At 38.6% G+C, this 16,518-nt stretch overlaps 3 protein-coding genes across 5 annotated transcripts in view; 2 read left to right on the forward strand and 1 right to left on the reverse strand.

Annotated features, from left to right (window-relative positions):
- Window positions 1–16,518, forward strand: part of LOC309638925 (zinc finger and SCAN domain-containing protein 16-like) — a 378,126-nt gene that overhangs the window by 279,414 nt on the left and 82,194 nt on the right. The window lies entirely within an intron of this gene.
- Window positions 27–4,860, reverse strand: LOC309638957 (histone H2A type 1-D-like). 3 transcript variants are annotated; one of them, XM_082415531.1, is made up of 2 exons: window positions 4,343–4,860; window positions 27–3,199 (listed from the first exon to the last, which is right to left on the reverse strand). In XM_082415531.1, exons 1-2 carry the CDS (start codon window positions 4,725–4,727, stop codon window positions 3,165–3,167), a joined length of 420 nt encoding a protein of 139 aa, XP_082271657.1. In that variant the 5' UTR covers window positions 4,728–4,860; the 3' UTR covers window positions 27–3,164. The 3 variants fall into 3 exon arrangements, with proteins under 3 accessions (XP_082271657.1, XP_082271658.1, XP_082271659.1); XM_082415532.1 differs by having other exon boundaries at window positions 32–3,199; window positions 4,333–4,860; XM_082415533.1 differs by lacking the exon at window positions 27–3,199 and adding an exon at window positions 3,927–4,054 and having other exon boundaries at window positions 4,333–4,860.
- On the forward strand, window positions 5,050–14,993 carry LOC309638967 (histone H2B type 1-N). Its single transcript, XM_082415544.1, has 2 exons — window positions 5,050–5,454; window positions 12,058–14,993. Exon 1 carries the CDS (start codon window positions 5,051–5,053, stop codon window positions 5,429–5,431), a length of 381 nt encoding a protein of 126 aa, XP_082271670.1. The 5' UTR covers window position 5,050; the 3' UTR covers window positions 5,432–5,454; window positions 12,058–14,993.

Genomic DNA, 16,518 nt, shown 5'->3' on the forward strand with positions numbered 1-16,518 from the left:
GGAGGGGGGGAGGGGAATTTGACCAAAAAGAAAAAAAAGCCTTTTTTGTTCCTTTGTACTGTGTTTCACACGGTGGTAACTATTTTGTTACCGTGTTTAAGGCTTTAACAATTGCTTTTGAATGCGAACGCAAAACATAAATGTTGTGGAAAAGGGCAAAACTCGTTATCTCACCACACATAGATCATTGCTGGTAGCTAATTTCGTATCAATATTTTGGTAAACAGATAAAAGCACATATTCTTTCAAAGAAAATGTATGCAATGCCGCAAATGGCATTTTGGAACCTCTTTGAATACATTTTAACCAATTTCCCTTATTTAAAGAGAAAATACATTTTTTATGTTTTCTTGTTATTCTTATGAATGCTCTTTAACACAGTTTTAACCAACTCCCTAGCAGCCAGTTTTTTTTTTAATAAATCATTTTTTTTCCATTTAAGAAAAATTTACTTCTTCACTATACTTGGGTATATACTATACTGACATTTCTAATGAAGGGTAGCAGAATACGCCACTCCCAAATATCCTTTAGCATAAGGATTATTTTGAGCGGACTGTTTCTGAGAAACAGCAGACACAGGAGAAGCTCTAAAAACAGAATAGAATTCACCCCTTTTTAAGGGAAATTTACATTTATATGAGAAATCTCCATTTGTAAGGGTGTCTCACTCAATGTGCCAGGAAGAGAAAGATAACTCACAAGAAACTTACCAATGGAGAAGGTGCAGGATTTAATCGGCCTCCCCTTGTTTACTGTGCTCTTCCAGGTCACCTCCTACAACAGCCACCCCCCCCCCCCCAACGTCTTTTGTCTTTAGCTGAAGATGATATTTGAAGTGGCGGTTCGGGCCACTTCTGGGAGTTTTACTCAGTTCCCCTCTGTTTATTCCATGTATACATGAGACGTACACAGTATTAAACTTTGCTTTTCTCTTGTTAGTCTGTTGTTGTTTTTTTTTATTACAGGAGGGTGTCAGCCACAGAACCAGTGAAACTAATGTTTTCATATAAACAATTGAAATAGTAAGCATAGATAAAGGTCTGGAAGAGGAGAAATTTATAAAAACCACAAAAAACAACCTTAGGGGAAAGGCATTGTTTGGGAGCCTCAGAGATTTGTATTGTTGAAGGCTCCCTAATTCTCTGTACTTAGTGTCTGCCCCTTGTCCAGAGTCCCTGCCCTCTTCCAAGTTACTGGTCCCCAAAATCACTCAGTATCTTCATTATTCCACCGGGTAATTAATATTCATTAACATCAGTTGCATTTATTTAAATCTGAGACTGTTGCTAGACTGGAGAAGGAAGTAGGAGGTACACCAAATTAATAAGGTCATGCAGATCAATTTTTTTCCAGATAAATTAATATCATGAAGTGAAAAGGCAGTGTAACTCTTTACAACTTATCTTTGCTCGTTGGATCCCTCTGATCTTTAGGCTCCTTCCTCCAGTTTAGCTACTTTGAAGTTATTCATTTGAAAATCCCTACATTTTCCTCCATGTGATCTCATCCTTGTTTAACTTTCAACTTCTTTTTTGCCTTTATTTATATCACTTATTTACTTTATAAGGATTTTTATTATTATAAAATTAACAGAATTGTTTCACTATATTTTATGGGCTTGTCATTGAACTAGGGTCTGGGGATATGCAAATATGAATAAAACCCAGTCTCCACTCCAAGGGAATTTGTACACTAATGGATAAGATACCAAAAGTGTTCAGAATGAGCTCCCCAAAATGTGCCACATTTGCACATTGATTATTTTGAGGTAAAGGCAATTGAGATCCTGCAATCTCAAGATAAACTTCTGCCCCTCCCTTAACTACTTAGAAGGATTTGAATTGGGGGTCTTTCCCACTATGAGAATTATTACCGGAGAAAAATTTTATCTGAGTGAGCCAGCTGCATGGCAGGGCAAACTAATTACCCAATATTTGATTTCCCTCTTATTGTCCATGTGAATTATCCTCTTGTGCTTGGAAGCCACTAAGCCATTCCTTAGCTCAGGATGGCATATATACCTCATTTTACCTTTCTGTTTTTGAATTTCTCAGGTATGTGGGGTTTCCGTATGTATGAAATTAAATTTGATTTTCTCCTGTTAATCTATCTCATGTCAATTTGATGATTAGGCCAGCTAAAAGAACCTTAGAGGGGTAGAGGAAAATCCTTGCTCCCCGACAATACACAACAAATCTAATATGGGAAGATACTGTTAGGTTCTTTCATGGTAGTCCAGAGTCTGCAGAAAGGAAAATTAATGGGAAGACCAACTCCAGGAATAAAGTTTAAATAATACTTTTATAAATCTTGTGCTACTAAACTTGAACTGTACCTCTTATGAAAACAACTTTACAGTATAAACTATGGAGTCCTAAAAAGTTCTTCAGCATCTAATTGAAATTAGAAATATCTAAATTATTTTGGCAAGATTTTTGGAAAGTTTTGTTATCTCCATTTTTAAATACAAGTTTTACTTTTTTTCTGATTATGTAGATAGTAAAGAACAGTACGTGCTTTACCCAATGAAATTGGGTTAATAGTCCATTAATTTAAAAAACTCAGTTAACATGTGGAATTATAAGCAAGGAGATATCACACTTGAATATTTTATTTTATTTAAAACAAAAATTTATATTCATTTATCAACTATTTGATTATAAGTTCATTGATTTTATCAATCAAAACCACATCAATAATTTTAAAGGCATTATTTTAACAATGTGGTGGTTCTTGCCATGGGGAATAGAATGATGCAATGAAGCAAGTGTTAGTAATTGCATGATCAATATCAATAACAATAACAACAGCATATTTTATTATTAAAAATTGAAAGAACTCATAGGCTTTCCTTGGAGCTGTATCATTTACTCTACTTGACAGTTCTACTTCTGAGATATATTTGTTTAAAATATACAAACTCAAGTAATGCAGATGACTTTCTTTTTTTAATTTATTTAATTTATTTATCTATTTTTATTTTGTGGCTGCATTGGGTCTTAGTTGCGGTGCTCGGGATCTTTCGTTGCGGCGTGCGGGTTTCTCTCTAGTTGTGGCGTGCCGGTTTTCTCTCTCTAGTTGCGGCGCGCGGGCTTAGTTGTCCAGCAGCATGTGGCATGTAGGATCTTAGTTCCCCAACCAGGGATCAAACCCGCGTCCCCTCAATTGGAAGGCGGATTCTTTACCACTGGACCACCTGGGAAGTCCCGCAGATGAGTTTTTAAGAGGGAAAAATTGAATAATTAGATTCACTGAAATCAGGATTCGGGTCTTCCAACATCATATAATGAAGCCAAAAAGAAAAGGGAAAAAAGGTAACATTTACGTCCTGTTTGTGATTGCTGAGGTCACTTTTATTCCAAGGAATATTATTTACATGTGATTGCAGTTCAGATTGAAATATAGGATATACTGGGAATTCCCTGGCGGTCCAGTGGTTAGCACTCGGCGCTTCTACTGCAGGGGGCCTGGTGTGTGTGTGTGTGTGTGTGTGTGTGTGTGTGTGTGTGTGTGTGTGTGTGTGTGTGTGTGTGTGTATAAAACAAATATTTCAGGAGACTCAGAAAACCTATTCCAATGGACTAGGAATGCCATAGAAATTCATTTTCATTAAAATGTATTCATAAGGAAAACTACACATGAGCTGATGTGGAGAGGAATTGAAGGCCCTCTCTAGCTAGGGTGACTTGGTGATCTGAGAGAAGGTGAGAGCGATGATGGTGGGGGAAAGGGGAAGCAAAAATCATTGACAGCACTAGGACTATAAGAACCTGATAAGTGATTTACAATCGACCTTTCCTACTTGTTAAGGCACACCCTCTTCCTAATGCAGTTCCATACCGCCTTTACTTCACCATCATTGATGTAAACAGTCCATTATGAAATGTATTCTCTGCCTGAAGTTACTTTTAAACAAGTAATTTACCTGTCTGGATTACTACTCTATTCCCATTTCGGAGGGTGTGTGGTGCGCAGTAAGACTGAATTGAATTAGAAGGGAAGGTAGGCCAAAGTCGTATGGTGCTGTTTTTTGTCTGATGGACATTTGCCCCTGTAGAAGAATCACAGGGATGTTAATTTTGCTTATAAGTTTAACCTAAATTATGTAAGCAAATGTTTTGCTTTTTGGAAGGCAATTAAGGTACTCTGGGGGAAATAACCTAGATGTAAATGACTTAGCCAAACTTTGTTATAAGATTAATATTCAACAGCCTCTTGCTTTCCAAAACAATGTGACTTTGAAAGCACAGCTCCTTTTGTTGATAAGGTGGGTGGCTCTGAAAAGAGCCTTTGGGTTTGGAAAGATTTGAGTTGCAAAGAACGATGGACTTCTACTTGCCCTTGGTCTTGTGGTGGCTCTCGGTCTTTTTGGGCAGCAGCACCGCCTGGATGTTGGGCAGAACGCCGCCCTGAGCAATAGTGACTTTACCCAGCAGCTTGTTGAGCTCCTCGTCGTTGCGGATGGCCAGCTGCAGGTGGCGCGGGATGATACGCGTCTTCTTGTTGTCGCGGGCCGCGTTGCCCGCCAGCTCCAGGATCTCGGCCGTCAGGTACTCCAGCACCGCCGCCAGGTACACCGGCGCGCCGGCCCCGACCCGCTCGGAGTAGTTGCCCTTGCGAAGGAGGCGGTGCACTCTGCCCACGGGGAACTGGAGCCCGGCCCGCGAGGAGCGAGTCTTGGCCTTGGCGCGAGCTTTGGCCCCTTGCTTGCCACGTCCAGACATACTGAAAGTAAAAACCCACCAATACGAGTTAGGTCTGAATAGATACAGCGAGAGTTACCCTACTTATAGTTTTCACTGGGCGCGAAAATGAAGGTGTACCATTGGCAAAAACTAGTTTTACTTAACCCAATGAAATCGGATTTTGAAATACACTTATTTTGATTGGACAAAACTGTTACGTGACGTTTCCAGGATTCACCACCAATCAGACGCTCGACTTTACTCACTGCCTCCTTTGTTTAAGAAGCTGTGAAGGAAGAGGACTCAGCTTTGTTCTCATTCTTCCTGTTATTTTTGAACTGTTTGGCAGTTAATTCCGCACCATGCCTGAACCCTCCAAGTCTGCTCCGGCCCCGAAGAAGGGCTCCAAGAAGGCGGTAACCAAGGCTCAGAAGAAGGACGGCAAGAAGCGCAAGCGCAGCCGCAAGGAGAGCTACTCCGTATACGTGTACAAGGTGCTGAAACAGGTCCACCCGGACACCGGCATCTCGTCCAAGGCCATGGGTATCATGAACTCGTTCGTTAACGACATCTTCGAGCGCATCGCGGGCGAGGCGTCGCGCCTGGCGCATTACAACAAGCGCTCTACCATCACCTCCAGGGAGATCCAGACGGCCGTACGCCTGCTGCTGCCCGGCGAGCTGGCCAAGCACGCCGTGTCTGAGGGCACCAAGGCCGTCACCAAGTACACCAGCTCCAAATGAGCCAGGCCGCAGCGGAGCGAGCGGTAAGGCTAGGCCCCACACCCCAAAGGCTCTTTTCAGAGCCACTCAAATCTTCTGAAGAGAAGTGGCACTCACTTTATACAGCAGGTGTTTCTCATTTGGTGCAAAGTATAACAAGTTCCGCGATTTCTTTTTTTTTTCTTTTGTCTTTAAACAACAGATTTATTTTCTCGCAGTTCTGGAAGCTAGAGGGCCAAGATTTGCTGTCAGCAGGGTTGGTTTATTCTTAGGCTTCTTTCTTTGGTTTGCAGATGGTCATCTTTTCTGTCTTCATTTGGTCTTCCTTCTGTTCGCGTTTCTTCATTTTCATCTTGTTAGAAATTACTTCCACTACAATGTAGGTGGTGCTGCAGCAATACTCGAGACATTTTTATATGTTTTTATGTCGAGAAAGGTGAGGTTCATTATCAGACAAACGTAGTGAAGAAGACAAAATGCACTTTGTCCCAAAGGAAAATCCTCTCGCCTTTAAGTTTGAACCCGGCAAAAGATTTTGCTAACAATGGCTTGAGCGCTCCATCCTTAATTTTAACGTGTACGTACCTGACTAATGAATTGCTTGGCACACAATAAGGAAGGTACAAATCGTTTTATTCACTTATGTTTTCTTTGGGGAGGGGTGCTGTCTCTCCTCCCCTTTCCCTGGGTTTGGGTTTGCCAAATATTAAGTTAGAAAGGCAGAAGAAAAACAAATGGAAGTGAGAATCCAATTCAAATTATCGCACACATCAACCAGGTGCCACGTTTATCGATAGCCAATCCAGACGCTGCGCGCGCAGTTTGAAGTTTACCAACGGTGTCCCTCGTGAGTCTATCCTAATTGGGAGATTTCTGGGCCACGCGGCTTTGTGGGAAGAACTCTGCCATTTTGTCCACTCCCTAATTTCTCTGAGTGAAATTCCTCTGTATGGGAGGGATTAGGTCCTACTCCTGCCTTTACTGTGAGGATCCGCTCCATGCTTGCTTTCTTTCTGCATGTCACTTGCATTTACTGTTTCTCTATTAATCGGAATAAATTTTTTAAAAATAGAGAAGGGCTGTTCCCCTATCCTCAATTCGGGAAACCAAAACCCATCTCTTCATTTTAGGCCCTTAGGAATGAATGGCATATTTAAAACTATTTTAGTCTTTACAGGGAATCAGCATGGAAATGCTTCCCAAAGAAGTATGTTATTCTACAAAGTGACCATTTGATGCAAAAATTACCATTTGTTCATATTGCATATGAAAATACATAGGTGACCTAATATGTTTAATTTGCAATATGCCAAGACAAATGAGTGACTAGCCATGAAAAGTCTTAAGGACTAAAGTCTTGCGATGGGGAAACTACTTTGAATCTTTGCTTAAGGGCTTACATTCAGAATTAATAATAAGTATGACCTACATCTGTGCAAAGTGTATTATATTATTTTTTCTAGGTGATTTATAATTTCAAATTTCTGACTTTTTATATTAAGCATATTAAAAAGAATAATTTGAATGTAGGTTATAATAAAACATACAGACAAAATATTTCCCAGAGGATTTCCTCATGTGCTTAGAATGAAGAAAAATATCCATTAATAAATTAAGGGTTTTTTTAAATATGTTTTAATTCTTTAAAAAATGACTTTTTTTTTTTTTTTTAAATTTATTTATTCATTTATTTAATTTTTGGCTGCATTGGGTCTTTGCTGCTGCCCGCGGGCTTTCTCTAGTTGCAGTGAGCGGGGGCTACTCTTTGTTGCGGGGCGCAGGCTTCTCATTGTGGTGGCTTCTCTTGTTGCAGAGCACAGGCTCTAGGCGCGCGGGCTTCAGTAGTTGTGGCACACAGGCTTCAGTAGTTGTGGCTCGTGGGCTCTAGAGCGCAGGCTCAGTAGTTGCGGCACACGGGCTTAGTTGCTCCGCGGCATGTGGGATCTTCCCAGACCAGGGCTCGAACCCGTGTCCCCTGCATTGGCAGGCGGATTCTTAACCACTGCGCCACCAGGGAAGCCCCTAAAAAATGACTTTTTATATCATGTCTGCTTTAATTGTGAAAATAAAACAGGATATAAAATTGAGAGTGTAGGCATGGCCCATTCATGCATAAAATGATAAATGTTCAATGATGATAACTTTCTAAAGTACTTGCACATGTCCAAGAAAAACAAAAAGAAAACTATAAAGTTACACCTCATTTAATACTAGGAATATGTATATGTGATGTGACTCTGGAGTTGCACCTAAAATATAGCTCAAATATATCAGTGTCTTCTACCAGTTGGTTCTTGTGGAACAGTGTTTTGAGAATATGAACTGTATAAAAATATCCCACTCAAATTTGGGACGTGACATTGTATAAATGTAACACTGGACTTTTAAAAAATAATTTTTTAAAGAAATATTTTATGTGCATAACATTGCTAAGTTAATTTTATTTTATTTTTTTGCCTTATTTTCCTCATGTGTGGAATGAGGCCAACAAATACTACCTCAGATGCTCATTGTATTTATTTATTTTTGGCTGTGTTGGGTCTTTGTTGCTTCGCGTGGTCTTTCTCTAGTTGCGGCCTGAGGGCGCCACTCCTCGCTGCGGTGCACAGGCCTATTACTGCGGTGGCCCCTCCTGCTGAGGAGCATGGGCTCTAGGCGCGCGGCCTTCAGTAGTTGTGGTACTCGGGCTCAGTAGTTGTGGCTCGCAGGCTCTAGAGCGCAGGCTCAGTAGTTGTGGTGCATGGGGTTAGTTGCTCCGCGGCGTGTGGGATCTTCCCGGACCAGAGCTCGACCCCGTGTGCCCTGCATTGGCAGGCGGATAATCACTGCGCCACCAGGGAAGCCCCTAAAAAATAATTCTTGATATTAATTTGATTGTAGCTTCGTTTTAATTTACTCTTTCTTCCCCAACATTTATTTTAAACTGATATCTTGAAAATAAACTAGTGAAATATTAAGATACTCTGTATGTTTTAATGTATTTGTATTTGGCCAAATAGCTGTATTTGACTAAAAATCTTAAGAAATTGAAATTCAGTGCTGCCTGCAATTAAAATAATTATACCATAATATGAGTGTGTGCATATATGTATATGTACATATATTTATGTATATACATATAATATACACATAAAATGTTTTATTTATACACACATTACTAAAATATGTTATATTTCAATTTTTCCAACACTCTTACTCCAAGAGGGTGACAAAAGATATAAAAGCATTGACTGTCTAGTGTCTGATTATTTTAGGCTCTTGGTACAGAACAGCAGTGAGATGGAGAGTATAGAGCCAAACCTTTGAGATTTTTATCTATACCATTCCATTAGCCAGGATACACTTTATACATGCATACATATATATTAAGTTTTAATTTCTATTATATTTTTATTATATTTAATGGAATTAATAGAATAATCAGAAAGTGGAAAGTGTTGGAAAAATTAAAATTTCATTTTCTTTTAAAATAACTGGTGTACAGATGATAATGACTGAGAGACTCATTTGCAACAATGCATTGCAAAAAGAAAACATAGTAAGAGCATCCTCATGTTTATGAGCTGTGGACTATATTAATTCTTCCAAAAGCTCAAAGTGAAATATTAAAATTACTAATGTATAATGTGTATCTTAGAAATATATACCTGGATAAAAGTCCATTGTATGCTTTATAAAATTTTTAATAATACTGTTTTTTAAACACATTGTTTAGATACAAAATCTAGTAAATTAACCTTGGTGAGGTGATGTTTTATATGGCAGAGAAGAGTGAAGCTATCAGCTCAAGAAGAAAAGTGAGTTTGATTGAAAAAAAAATTTATTTGGGGACAAGATAAAGGACTTTCTGTGAAAAGAATAACAGGCACTTAGCCTTTAAAAACAGGGTTTTTAGTCTGTCATCATAGTGTTCTCACAGTCATCTGATGCAGCCAGGTGCATCACGCAAAACAGTCTAACATAAACCCTGGTGTGGAGATTTCCACCTCTATTCAAGAAACTAAATTCCTTGAAGAGGAACTGATTACAAGTTTTGAGAGAAGGGAAATTCTGATGGGTCTAGAACATCATGCTGACTGAAAGCAAGGATGATCTCCCATGTTTGGAGTAACAATAAAGAGAGTTAAGATGAGAGTGGCAAGAAAGCCTGAAAGAATCCCCACGGTGTAAGTAGTGCTAACTTGAGAATTAAAACTAAACAAACAGAACAGTTGTTGTTGTTTACTGGAATAGATTCAGCATATAAAAAGCCATGAATCCATGATAATAAGCAATTGGAACAAATACTACGATGAGCTGAATAAGAAGTTTACCTGGTGTGTCTCACTATTCATCTTTTACCAAGTCTTTGTGCCCCATGTCACTGAGATGAGCATCTTCTTCTCCAGAAAGTGCCTGGCTTTGCAGTCTTAAGGTTCTGTCGTACTTATATTAGGGGAAACTCCACCTCCTGCAATGCTATAGGATCAAGTCTCAAAAAATAGCTCCCTGAGAAACTCGCTGATGCTTTGTTCAATAAAATTTCAGGAGAGCAAATTGCATTTTAATGATTGCCATTGTTGGAAATCAGTCCAAACACTAATTCCCAAGGCATTCTCAAATTGTCCTGTGTACCAGCTTCTGCCACAGCCATCCCCAACACTACCACCAACAATGTGGTTACTAAATAAATAAATAAAATGTTAGCCTTCTCTTTGTCCTGAAGACAGTGATTCTCAAACTGTGGTCTGGGGACCCCTGCGGGTCCCTGAGATCCTTTTAATGGGTCTGTGAAGCTAAAATTATTTTCACAATTATCCTGAAACTTATTTAAAAGATATTTGCAAAATATAGAACAGTACTAATCTTCTTACTAATTTTTTAATTTTGAAAAATATAGCTCTCTTCATAAAATATGTATGTTGAAAAGGGTTTATTGTAATTTTTAAATGAATTAATAAAACAAATATTCTTTCAGTTTTAACTTCTAATAAGGTAAATATCAATAGTAGTAACATACAGAAACACAAATTCTTTGGATCCTCAATACTTTTAAAACGTGCATGGGTCGAAAACTTTGAGAACTGCTGCCTTAATAATTATGTCACACTAGGACTGTTTGATTTACTGTTTTTCAAATTATTTGGAAATAATTTCCTGTGTACTTATGCTACCATCTGAATACACAGATCCATTTGCTTCATTTTGCTGTTATGTTTAGGGATTTGGCTTTTTAAAATTTAACCTTATCCTTACATAAAATATGTTTACATAGTTCCAAGGTCAAATCAAGGTATGTTCAAAGAGGTCTTTCTCCTTTAGCCTGTAGCCTCTCTCATCTTATAGGTAACAATTTTTAATGTTGTGATTTAACATCCCATTATTTGTTTGTTAATTATAAGCATACATTTGTGTATTCTTAGTTCCCCTCTATTATATATATTTTTTAATATTTATTTTATATTTATTTATTTGGCCGCCTCGGGTTTTAGTTGCAGCACGCGGGATCTTTCATTGCGCCGCGCAGGCTTCTCTCTAGTTGTGGCGCACAGCCTCCAGGGCGCGTGGGCTCTGTAGTTTGCGGCACGCGGGCTCTCTAGTTGAAGTGTGCGAGCTCAGTAGTTGTGGCACGCCAGTTTAGTTGCCTCTTGGCATGTGGGGATCTTTAGTTCCTTGACCAGGGATGGAACCAGCTTCCTCTGCATTAGAAGGCGGATTCTTTACCACTAGAACACCAGGGAAGTCCCAGTACCCCTCTACTAGATAAACAGTAACATCTTACACACAATTTTCTCTATCTTGTGTTTTGTTTTTGTTTTTTTTTCCTTTAAAGTATATATCCTGAAGATCATTCCACAATAGTATATGGAGATTTTCTTCCTTTCTTATTTTCTAGCTGCCTAGTACCCTGGGCTTTCTTCTTTTTCTGATTCTTGGCTCTGTAATTCATTTTCTTGTTAGCTGCCTGACCCTTCAATCAGATGTTTTCTAGTTGTTCTAAGCATCAGGATTTATCTGAATTGCCTAGTCTACTATTACTGGACATAGGATCAAGGTATAGTATTCATTAAAATTTTTTAAAAATGTCAATCCATAAATTACTCTAGGACTTCCAATCCTTAAAATCTTTAAAATGCAGCTGTGTAAAATTGATATGGGTCACTGCAGGCGTACCTTCTGGTCCAGTGATAACTCAAGTTCTTGTTAACAATGCTCAAGTTAGCACATCAGTTGCCATAGTGGGTTAGTTGTTCATGATCAAAGAAGTGAGATGGTAAATTGAATGTAAATAAATACTAGTCACAGGACTAGAGGAAGAGACTAAACACTGTATTGTTGGTTCAAGAAATCAGGTTTATAAATTTGAAGAAATCAATAACTTTTATGAAGTGTCTGTGAAGCCCAAAATTTAAACACACAGAGATTAACTGCAATACCTTATCAGTAAATGGTAATAGGATATACCTTAAAAAGTATAGGTTATATTTGAGTCAAATCTCTTGAAGTTTAGGCATTTCATTCTGGCTCCATTTTTTTGCAGTGTCCACACCAACGAGCTTAACATTCAAACACCTTCACCTCACTGTCAAGGACATTTTTATCAAAGCTACCATCTCTTCAGTCACATCTTTTTTTCCTTGAACTTTCACTTATGCCTTGTTTTCCAGAACTACATCCATCACTTCGTGCTTGAGAAGGGATCCTTCTGAAGTCATCAGAATAATTAACCTCATCAGAGTACTCAGAATGACATCTACTATGGATTCTCTGCTTCTGCCATCCTGACAATCCTCTGATACATTTTTGTTGGATCCAAAATCTTGGTGGAGGGAAATCCCTGAACAACATCCTGACTTCTTAAGGTGGGATGCTTATCTCCTTAGGCTACATCAGACTGTAGTTGTTGCTACCTTCAAGCCTAGTGTTAAATTTTCACAGTGGCCACACCATGGAACATAGACCTCTACAAACCACAAATCATGACTTTCAATAATTTTTCAGTTGTAATTTGATGGAGTTAAGAAATATAGAAGAATATATACCATTCATCTGCACCATGCCCTGCTGCTCCAGTGTCCTGGACCTCAGTCCATCCTATGTAGGAAGATGATAGCCTGCAATAGAACTTTAAGGCCACTCTCATTCCATACCTATTTTCTAGATGAACAAACCGATGCACAGAGAAGTGGAGTATTTTGTCTAAATAGCTAGAGGATCAGTGACAGAATCAGTTTATAAACCTCATGGTAGTAGCCATCAGTGTACAAATGATAGATTTTGTGGTCTTTTGTTATCATCAAACTAAATTCTTTCAAAACAAATGGAGATGACCCATTCGTATTTGTTTTAATAGTGAAAAAGATGCCATTCTTTATTTGAAAAAAAAAAAAATTTCTCCCTCTTGTTCCCAAGAACAGGAAAAAAAAAAAAAAGGCAATTTTTTTTTTTTTTTTTTCTTGGAGAATACAGGTAAAATTCTCTTTGGAGGGTCCTATAGCTCTACCCTATCATCATTGCTCTACCCTATCATCATTGCACAATTAACAACTTTTGCCTTTCCTGTGGGAAACAAGCATGTATAGCAAAGTCTGCCTGTTGATTATAGTACTGAAATTAAGACAAACTAAACTCCGTCTGTAACTTTTCCAGAAGACAGTGTTTGAAAATTGCAACTTATACTCACACAATGCTTGCAGACACCCTGTATTTCAATTGTTGGAAATTTGTGCCACCAAGGAGCAGAGAGAAACCTGCCCACTGAAATTGCGCCATGTGAGACATGGAGTTGTTGTTATATCTCTTATCTGACCATTATTTCTGCCTTGAAAGCAGTAATGAAATAGACAAGAAGAGGCCTCTCCCTGAAGCAGCAGGCCCCCTGGGAAGACCCTTTATACTCATTCTCCCAGAGGGTCAGCAATCCAGGTTTGCCCAAGTGAAAGGCTAAAGTATCACTGTGGATGAGACCTGAATGCTGTTTAATTATTTGCAATAGATACAATGTAGTTATTTTTAAAGTAGACGTTTAAACATTAACCTATCCTTATTCTTAGTTTCTTTTGTCCTCCTCAGTCCAAAGAACCAAAACTAGGCCTAGTCCGGGGGAAGGGAGTCATACACCCCTGATTTCTATGGGCTGTTCTATTTAAAGGAAGGCAGCTGTTCTGGGGAGAATTTTATCTGCCTCCCCCAGCCTCGCTGAACCCTCAGAATGTAACCATATTTAGGGATAGAGTCTTTAAAGAGGTAATTAAATTAAAATGAGGTCCTTGGAAAGTGGGTAGGTCCTACTCCAATATGACTAGTGTCCTTTTAAGAAGATGAAATTTGGATGCAGACAAGTACAGAGGGAACACATGTGAAGATAGAGGGGGAAAGATGGCTGTCTACAAGCTAAGGAGAGAGGCCTAGAACCCATCCTTCCCTCACAGCCCTCAGAAGGAAACAGCCCTGCTGGCACCTTGATCTCAGACTTCTAGACTCCAGAACAGTGAGAAAACAAATTTCTGTTTTTTCAGCCACCCAGACTGAGGTACCTTGTTATGACAGCTGTAGCAAACTAACAAAGCAGCCAATATGTTACTATAATGTTACAATCCCAATCCTCTGTCTCTTTAGCTGTAGACCAAAGATACCACTAGCACTTACCTCATTTGATTGGAAAAATAAATTAGATAATGCACAGTATCCAAAGATAGTACACACTTAATAAATGACAGCCAATAACTACTGTGACTTTTTCCCCTATATGCCAAAAGCAAGATGTAAGTGCTGTACAGTTTACTGCTTGAGGGCAGATCCTTGAGTGAAGAGCCATGACATAAACTCTGACAGTCAATAATCCCTCAAATGACAAAATATTAGAGCAAACGAAATGAAGAACTTCCAGATGTACTGGAGATAAGCAAGAGAAATACATGAATGGGAATAAAATGCTGAAAATAGCAAAAACAAATAGAGCACAAAAGGAAGGTCATTCTTATAATCTGAATTAGTAAAGAACCTACTCTAAAGCAGCCTAAACAGGTGGAAGGAACATAGGCCCTGGAAAACCTTTTGTGACTGAAGTTCTGCCCAGTACTTGTTAGCTGGTTATCTTGGATGCTGCTTCAGTGAGCCTGTGTGTATGATCAGGCCACACAAGATGGCTGTTCTCTTGCTCTCTGTACATCCCCTGATCGAACAGTCCCTGCTTCACCTCACCCTAGTCACAGGACTGACCTTTCCTCTTAATCATAGAGCTTATCAGTATCTGCTTAAGTGCTTGCCCCAGCTCCAACCAGAAATTTTTCTGATTCTTAGAACAGAACGGCTCCAGCATGCTGGGTTATTAAAGAGAAATATCTGCCCCCTTGATGGTTGTTAACCAAAGGGACAGTGAGGGATGTCCTCCTCTTCTCCTCTGCTGGTTTCCCCGGTAACTGATGAGCCCACCTGACATCAGTCCCCCCTATAATTGGTATACTGGTACACCCCCCACCCAACCCCCACCATGAAGACTGCTGCCATGTCCTGTCTGCTGTTGGTACAGAGTGGGGAGTCACTCTAGAACTTTGCTTCAGACATGTAAGATCCCCTGTTCAATAAACCATTGATGTCTCTGTTGCTGTCTCCAGGCATTTTCTTTGGTCTCGAGGCTGGGCAATTACAGGACTTGCAGGCCTACAGGGTGCAGCCTAACACTGTGATTCTTCTGATTACCTGTAAAATGGAGATAATAATAAGGCCCCAGTTCTTAGAAGGATTTTATGAGATGATGTACCCTGCTTCCAAGTGTGTTCTTGGGACCCGGGTGAGGTGCACAAATAAAAGTTACTATGAAAAAGACATTACATAGATTTTTTTTTTCTTTCAACAAAATAATTATTAAATAATATGAGAAATAAAAATAAGTGTAATTTAATAAATGTTCCACCACAAAGTGAGCTTCCCTGGGTCATATAGCTTTATATTTCCTGAGTTAGACATATAATAGTGGCTCAATTAAATAGTACATTAATTAACCAGTATTTTCTCAGATCTGTACTAAGTATCACTGGGGGCATGGAAAATTATCATAAGTAGTATGTGGACTTTGGTGTTTAAAATGTTGAAACAGAGAGTGAAAATATCATTCTCTTTTCTACTCTCTTTAAATCTTTCTGATTAAGTAACTGGGAAAGCATTAATTTGGTGCTAGCAGATCTTTAAGGCCTTGCAAACACTTGTTAATCCTTGCCCCCTTCCCCAGTCTTTCAACTTCATAACAAAGAACAAGTTTCAGACTCAAAATAGTAGGCAGCAAATAGCATATAACTGAAATTGAATAATATATACATATATTTACATATTTACATATTGTTTTATACTTGTATTCTGTTCATGGTCAGAAGCAGGAATTTTCCACTATGGTTGTCTTTTAAAATACATTGATTTCACTTCTTTTTTTTTTTTTTTCTTTTTTGACCGAGCAGCCCTGCTTGCAGGATCTTAGTTCCCCGACCTGGGATCGAACGTGGGCCCACAGCAGTGAAAGTATAGAGTCCTAACCACGGGACTGCCAGGGAATTCCCCTAAAGAATATATTTTTTAAAAATATTAAGTAAACAATAATATAGATTGCACCCTGATACAGAAAAAAGAAAAAATCATAAAAGTGGAACTCAAATAACTGAAGTTTGAACAATACTGAATAAAATAAGCAATGTCATAAACCAGTAAATGGCAAAATGGCACTATTGTTATATTTTATACTTCTATATAAATTATAGATCTATATATGTTATATAAATTATATAACATTAATATAACACTACTTATGTATAATTGTATATATAAAATGTAATATAATTAATATTTATTATTATTACATCAAACTATTTAATATTAACTGCTGTAGGAATTTGGAGGGAGTAATATTATTCTGGAATGTGGCAATCTGGGAAAGTTTCTTGGAAGAGGTATAACAAGGTTTGACCTTGAAAGAAAGGATCGCTAAGGTTTCAGTTGGTATATTATCAACTAAATATGTTGGGTAACACATTATTCCAAAATTGAGCAGCTTAAAACAGCAAACATTTATTCCCTCATAGAGTTTCTTAGGGTCAGGAATCTGGGAGCAGCTTAGGTGGTAGTCCGATTCAAGATCT

This window comes from Balaenoptera physalus, assembly GCF_965194825.1.
Source record: "Balaenoptera physalus genome assembly, chromosome: 11".
In the NCBI taxonomy this organism is placed as follows: domain Eukaryota; kingdom Metazoa; phylum Chordata; class Mammalia; order Artiodactyla; family Balaenopteridae; genus Balaenoptera; species Balaenoptera physalus.

What these genes read in the sequence shown, in the direction of transcription:
- LOC309638957 (XM_082415531.1), bottom strand. Translation starts at nt 4,727, where the DNA reads ATGTCTGGACGTGGCAAGCAAGGGGCCAAAGCTCGCGCCAAGGCCAAG. An exon ending in GAGCCACCACAAGACCAAGG is followed by an intron (nt 3,200 to 4,342) that starts GCAAGTAGAAGT and finishes GGGACTTCCCAG; the next exon opens with GTGGTCCAGTGGTAAAGAAT.
- LOC309638967 (XM_082415544.1), top strand. Translation starts at nt 5,051, where the DNA reads ATGCCTGAACCCTCCAAGTCTGCTCCGGCCCCGAAGAAGGGCTCCAAG.